The sequence below is a fragment of the Trachurus japonicus genome, chromosome 16, assembly GCF_045865225.1.
Source record: "Trachurus japonicus isolate A0001 chromosome 16, Traja_1.0".
NCBI classification, from domain to species: domain Eukaryota; kingdom Metazoa; phylum Chordata; class Actinopteri; order Carangiformes; family Carangidae; genus Trachurus; species Trachurus japonicus.
In genome coordinates, this window is record NC_140922.1 from 30,059,925 (window position 1) to 30,067,587 (window position 7,663).

General features: G+C 40.5%; 1 protein-coding gene across 1 annotated transcript in view; it reads left to right on the forward strand.

Annotated features, from left to right (window-relative positions):
* Nucleotides 1-6,008: 6,008 nt before the first annotated feature.
* sim1a (SIM bHLH transcription factor 1a) overlaps nt 6,009-7,663 on the forward strand; it is a 20,746-nt gene continuing 19,091 nt past the window's right edge. Inside the window, exon 1 of the mRNA XM_085803403.1 lies at nt 6,009-6,200. Within this exon, the coding sequence (XP_085659529.1) occupies nt 6,026-6,200 (175 nt within the window). The 5' untranslated portion in view covers nt 6,009-6,025. The remainder of the gene's footprint in view (nt 6,201-7,663) is intronic.

The window sequence follows — 7,663 nt, forward strand, 5'->3', positions numbered from 1 at the left end:
TGTCTCCACCCTGCTCCACCTCACACTGTCACACCTGGAGAATAAGAACACCTATGCCAGGATCTTGTTCATCGATTTTAGCTCAGCGTTCAACACCATCTTGCCACAACAGCTTATTGAAAAGCTGTTGCTGCTGGGTGTGGATCCAGGAATGTGCATGTGGATCTTGGACTTTCTGACAGGAAGGCGGCAGGCAGTCAGAGTTGGCAGAACAACATCAAAAACAATAGTAGTGAATACTGGTTCACCACAAGGGTGCGTTCTGAGCCCTTTATTGTTCACCCTGCTGACTCATGATTGTGCTGCCACTTTCAATAACAACCACATCATTAAGTTCGCAGATGACACTACTGTCATTGGACTCATTACCGATGGTGACGAGTCGGCGTACAGGAAGGAGGTGGAGCAGTTGGTAGCCTGGTGCTCGGAACACAACCTTGCCCTAAATGTCGCCAAAACAAAGGAGATGGTGATAGATTTCAGGAGGGCTGGGCACCAGCACCATCTCCCTCTGAACATCAACAACTCTGAGGTGGAGAGGGTGCACGACACCAAGTTCCTGGGGGTCCTTCTGACTGACGAGCTAACCTCTAGAGTCAACACCACAGCTGTCATTAAGAAGGCCCAACAACGACTTCACTCTCTCCGACGACTGAAAAAGGTCGACCTTCCTGTACCTGCCCTGACCATGTTTTACAGAGGCACCATCAAGACTGTTCTCACATACTGCATCACATCCTGGTTTGGCAGTAGCACAGCAGAAGAGAGGCACAATCTAAAAAGGGTAGTGAGAACAGCAGAGAAAATCATTGGTGTGCCACTGCCACATCTGCCGGACATCCACAGAGTCCGTTGTGTGCACAGAGCAGAGGACATCTTAAAGGACCCCACACATCCCTCTCACAGCATGTTCACAATCTTGCAGTCAGGAAGAAGGTACAGAAGCATCAAAGCAAGAACCACTCGCCTGTTGAACAGCTTCTTCCCCACAGTGATCAGACTCCTTAACAAAAGAATGTGAATTAACTGATTTTTTAGAGTGTTTATCTAATGATAACTTTTATTCTCTTTTATTTATGATCATTAATTTTATATGTTGTTTTTAATTATACATGTTTTACTTATTTATTGTTGAAATTAATGCACTGATCTTGATCTCGAACGGTGGATGTGTGAAACATAATTTCGTTTTTATGTGACGCATAAGAATGACAAATAAAACCTATCTATCTATCTATCTATCTATCTATCTATCTATCTATCTATCTATCTATCTATCTATCTATCTATCTATCTATCTATCTATCTATCTATCTATCTACAGAAACGTGTTTGTTTCTGTACATAAATCCACTGTTTATCTGTTTCGTCTCACTGGTCACTTCCTGTCTGCATCACACTCAACACGATGAGTCCTACAGTGCAAATCAAAACTGGCAGTAGGATTTATGAAAAGGAAACGGAACGATGCTGTGTTGAATTTTTTGTCTCTTCATCTTCAGCCGTCTCATGTGTGAGCTTCTCCTCTGAAGCAGCAGCAGCAGCAGAGATGCCGACACCGGCCCACAGCCTCCAGCCACAGTTTTTTTTTTCCATCTTGTATGCCACTGTAGTTTGTCTGGGGAAAAACTGAGCTCCACAACATTTACTCAAAAAATCAATTCCAGTCAAGACAGATGACGGCGGTGGCTGCAGAGTAAACAAACCACTTGTTTCCTTTCATAGACTGAGGAGAAGTCGGCCGCTCGACATCACACACACACACACACAGAAAATACACAAGTCAGAAAGCTAATGGACAAACAGGCAGGTATCTACCTACACTACCACTCCCATTTGATAATAATAATAATCCAGGCTGTGATATTACTGAACACTGTGTCAGTCAGATCTACACACATGACGCCTATAAAAGATCTGAACTTGTGTTTTGAGGTTAATATTGAAAAAATACACGCATATCGCCATAGAAACAAACCCCATCATCCATACTGTCTCAACATGTCACTCCAACCCACGTCCTGTTGGTTGTTAAAGGGTCTCACTTAAGTCGATGGTGAAGTGACACAATGTGTGAAATATTGGTTCAAAAACTGTAAATATTAATTGAGAGAAACTTTCATCGGTCAAAGAGGAAACATCTGAGAGAGTTTGTTTAACCTGCTGAAGTCCAGGAGGCTCAGAAATGTATGAAGGAAACAGGAAGAAGCAAAAAACAAACTCAAGTCTCCGATCCATTTTTTCTAAACTTGAAACATCAACACAAAAGATTGAAATTTCCTGTGTCGATCAGCTTCTGAATATAAGCGTCATTTCACTTGAAGCTGTATGTTTGTGCCTCTGCTGTCATGTCAAACTTCTTGCAGAACATCCTCCACATCAGCTCCAACATCATGAAGGATGTTGAAACCTGAAGAAGTGACGTTTGAAACCAGATGTGCAAGTAAACAGCTGTCAATGCTAACCATTAGGTAAGGAGCAACAATAAAAGAGCTAATTTAAGGTTATTGTTAATAAGATAAAATGTTTAGTTTTTTTCAGGTTTTAAAAAAACAGAATTATTAAGATCATATTCAAAAATATTTAGATTTTCTTTTTATAGTTTTGTTGATATTTTAACTTTGTACCTAAGTTACCGTTGACTATTTTCCAAGTTTTAATCCAAATTATAAATTGCCCCTTATGGTTTTATCAGCTGATTACCAGATTATAAATCACGTTGCAGGGATATAAAGGAGCTACCATCACTGTTATACCATATCCCACCTCTAGGGGGCTTCAGCTTTTCCATTGCATGTTACATTAAGATTTTTAACATGTTTTTGTTCATATTTTCATTGTTTTTAGGTAGTTGGAAAGACGTTGGTCTTCCACTGTGGCCCATCACAGTTTCATAATGAACCACAAATATATTTGCACCTTCGTCAATATATTGATAACAGACCAGTCTGCTAGTGAGGTCGACTAGAAGAGGAAGAAATTCATCTGTGCTCTATAACACTATAACACTCTGTCTCTGTAGCACCATCTCTGTGTGCCTGTCACTCAGGCTGCTCAGAGTTACTCCCTCAGTCAGAGGAGTAGAAGCCGTCATGTGATGTGCAGCTATGATCATTTATAAATACCTAGACAATCTTGATTTATGTGACACATTTCACTGTTTCCCCCACGACCCTGCACAGATAGGTGGTGTAGCCAATGAATGGATGATTGACACTGTAAAAAAAAAATACTATGGAGATCTTCAACACACAAAACCAGTGGAAAGGTATTTTTATAGCCTATAACCTATATATGCAGCTCTAATTGTTTCATTAAGACTATAACCTCACTCTTCCTCTTGTGTTGACACAAAACGAGACATTAAATCTGAGACAGAGTGGAAACTCCCGCCTATCAGCTATCTGCTTTATCAGCCCGACCTCCACACCCTCATACGTCTACATCAGGACCAAAGGGGCCGTCTACTTCCTGGAGAAGCGTTTCTCACTGCTGACACTTTGCGTTGCACGTAACATGAGTGAGTCACAGCGTGTAGACTGATCCAAGAAGCTCAGTTTATCATTCATTTGATTATGAACATCTTTGACATGTGAACGTGTCCTAAACAACAAATGTTGGACACTTGGTGAACTGATGATGAGATGTTAATGACTTTAAACCCTGTAGGATCATCTGTTTCTCTGCTATTGATATTAATATAATTGATCTTTTGGAAACTGTTATCAACGACCTGATCAGAACCAACAATAATGAACAGTTTGTATTTAAACACATAAAGGATTTTTCAGAGTTTGGTACATTCAGACTAAATATGTTCAAATTTGACAACTTCCAAAAACTATCCCAAAATATTAATTATTATACTTTTTGTTTAATTATTACTCTTAAACTCAGCAAAGAGAAAGGTTTGAGAACAATTAACTTAAAAAAAGAATTATGTGTGAAATATCTATTAATTTTTGTATCTTTAATAATTAGATGTTGTAGTTTTCGGGGTGTAATTACTCTAAAAATATATTTAATAGCTGTAAGAGAATGTGACATTAATTAACAGAATATTTGAGACACATTTTTTCTAAAAAATAAATAAATTTTAAAAAGTTAATTGTGAGTTTGTGGAACAGGAAGTCGAGTTGGTCACAGGAAGAAGCAGCGTCTATATGTTTGTGTCAGCTGATGCTGATGCTGCACATTTGTAATTAAATGTTAATTAAAGCAGCACAACATTGAACACACCTCCTAGTCAGATAGGCCTACTCAATAATAATAATGATGATGATGATGACAGTCTAATCCAGCTGAGTAGACGTCACTTCTCTTCCCACAGAGTCTGATGATCCGCAGGAAGCTGCAGCTGAAGGTTACAGCAGCAGCAGCAGCAGCATGAAGCAGCTTTATACGGTGAATGAGACCTTTTTTTTTACTCGACTTAGAAAACCAGTAGAGAAGCTGGACTCAGCCACGTGAGCAGTACAGATGTTGGTTTGTAGCTGCAGTGATAACGAGAGGTGACAGTTCACATGTGGCCTCGTGCTGCACATCTGTAATTCAGCAGCTACTAAACATTAACCCTGCTGCTGCTGCTGAGTGTGACCAGACTAAACATACAAGGGCTGAATGTTGTGTAAAAAAAAAAAAAAAAAAAAAAAAGATAATGTGTAATTATTCATTATGAGTGCTGACGGATCAACATTTTCTTTTCTTTTTTTCTTTTTTTCTTTTTTACAAATTTAAAAAAAAACCTCCATCTTTAATTGGCCAGTTTTCAGGACCCTAATTAAGAGAAAGACTAAATTACACATCTGGACTGTCTCTTCAGGGATGTGATTTATTGGCTCTAAATGACAAACACCATTTATCAATTTAACAGTATATTATCACATTATAACTTTTTTTTAATTTTTATTTATAAAATAAATTTGTGGGAATCGGTAAAATGCACCTTTTTTTTTTTTTTTTAATAAGCTGAAAATACTCCTTTTATTTTATAGGATGTTTGCCCCAGTAGTCAAAGGCTGCCGCTCAGCTTCCGGTGAATATTTAATAATCAATATATGGCCTATATATCCGTGTAAGAGTCGTGCTTGGGGGGTTTTCTCGGTGCAGCCTGAACGGGCCAGAGGTGAAACCCCCGCACCGACCAATCCCCGTTCCCCGCTGGAGCGCGCGTCGCTGCCAATAGGCGCGAGGACAGGGGGGCGCGCTGTGGACCAATAGGAGCGCAGCAGCTGCCTGATGAAAGTGGGCGGGACTTTAAGGCCGCGTTGGTCGCAGCCCGACGGAGAAGAGAAGAGCGAGGATGAGGTGAGATGAGATGAGATGCTGCTGCTGCTCCATGAAATAAAACCAGAGGAGGAGGATGGAAGAAGAAGACATGAGGCCGGCGGCGGCGCGAGGACACTTCTGAGTCCATTATACCGGGGCGGCACGTGACGTGAGCAAAGTGTCGGAGGTAAGAACACACACACACACACACACAGAGACACACACAAACACACACATCTGGAGGAGTGAAGTTCAAACTTTAAACTAAAGCTTTTTTCTTTTCTTTTCTTTTAACAGATCAGATTCAAACAAGTGTCGCAGCTCACCTGGAGGAGCGCGCGCTGTGGATGACCTGACGGAGTGTGTGTGTGTTTGTGTGTGTGTGTGTGTGTTTGTGTGTGTGTGATCCCCTCGGTTCCTGTCAGGATGGATCATCCCGGTGTGTGCTGCTGCTGCTGATCCGGACCGGACTGGACTGGGCCCTCCTATGGGGCGGACCATTACAGCTCCACTTTAATCCTCATAGACCCAGGAAACAAATAAACAAAATAAAACAAAAACAAAACAAAAAAACACCTGGAAACATGTGTTGCGCGTGTTGTTGGCGCGCGGGCAGCAGCGGTGGATTGTAGCCTGTAGGCCGAGGAGAGGAGAGGAGCGCGAGGAGCAGGAGCCGCGAGGAGTCGGACTGAGAGAGAGAGGAGGAGGAGGAGAAGTAGTAACACAGAGGAGGAAGAGGAAGAAGAGCAACAAGAAGATGAAGGAGAAGTCTAAGAACGCGGCTCGCACGCGGCGGGAGAAGGAGAACAGTGAGTTTTACGAGCTGGCGAAGCTGCTGCCGCTTCCCTCCGCCATCACATCCCAGCTGGACAAAGCCTCCATCATCCGCCTCACCACCAGCTACCTCAAGATGAGGATCGTCTTCCCGGAGGGTGAGACACACACACAGACAGCAGCTAGGATCATCACATCCCATAATAACAACAACAACAACAGGCTGTATTGGTCTCACGGGCCTGTACTTTATACCAGAGGAGATAATGTATTATTATTATAGAGGCCGTTATAATTCTCTTTAAGCGATATAATGTCCTACATTTCCTAATATAAATTAAGCTGAGTTGATATGAAGAATTTAAGAATTGTATTATTTTTAAAAACTGTATTTAATTGCTATAAAGTAAGAAAAATGTATCGTATATATATAGTTTATTCATTACCTATGTAATATATTGCATATAGCCTATAAATGTAAATATATATGTAGGCCTAAATATATATGCCGCGCTTTGACCTCACATTTATTTATTATTTATTATAATAATATATAGTATAGGCTACTATATTTATTTAATCCCCCATGCAGCATTTTATATAAAATAATGTTTAATATTATATTATATGTATTACATAATATAACTGTAAAAACACCAAAGAAAAAAAATGTGAAATATGTAGGTGGTTAGAAATAAATTGTAAATGCAGCTACAGTTTGATAATCGATTTAGTAAAGGTTGGAGTAACATATAGTGTATTAATCCGTTTTTAATCCTCAGACTTTACCATCAAAATATCAAAACATCTATATAGATAGATAGATAGATAGATAGATAGATAGATAGATAGATAGATAGATAGATAGATAGATAGATAGATAGATAGATAGATAGATAGATAGATGCAGTGATGTGGTTTCTCTGTGATCTGCCGCAGAGCTGCGGACATGAGTCTGAAAACACGGAGAGAGAGAAGCTGCACTGCTGATAGGTCTGATAGATCTGATCCACTGTGTCGTTGTGCAGTAGTTAGAGTGAATACCATAGACTGTAAAAAAAAAAAAATAGGTGAATACAGAGTGAATGCAGTGTGTTAGTATGTAGAGTGAATAGTGTGTTAGGAGTGTGGCTATAGAGTGAATAGAGTGTGTTAGAGTGTGTTAATGCTCGGGGCCGTTATCAGACCTGAGCCTCAGTGTTTATATTCTTCTGTTCGTGTTCATGTGACGCACTGGTGGTGACAGACAGCGCGTCTACAGCCTCAGGTTTATAGTTTATAGTGAGCAGACATCACAACGGGTCTCAGATCAGTTCAACATTAAGATCGGAGCTGTAAATAAATAGATAGATAAACAGATCAAACTCCTCAGAGCTGCAGAACAGAGAGTAGCCTATAGGTTTAAACACCCAGGCCTGCATGGTGTAGAGATAACCTGTGATGGAGGAATACATGTGAGGTAGATGTGTGATGTCACTACGCTGTTCCTACACACACACACACACACACATGCAGGTGAAGCTGTGAATAGTCGTGCAGATTTCTTTTTCTATTTGTCCCGCTCGTCTTGTCCTGGTGTCTTCACTAAACTAAACCACCTGGAGAGACACACAGCGACACG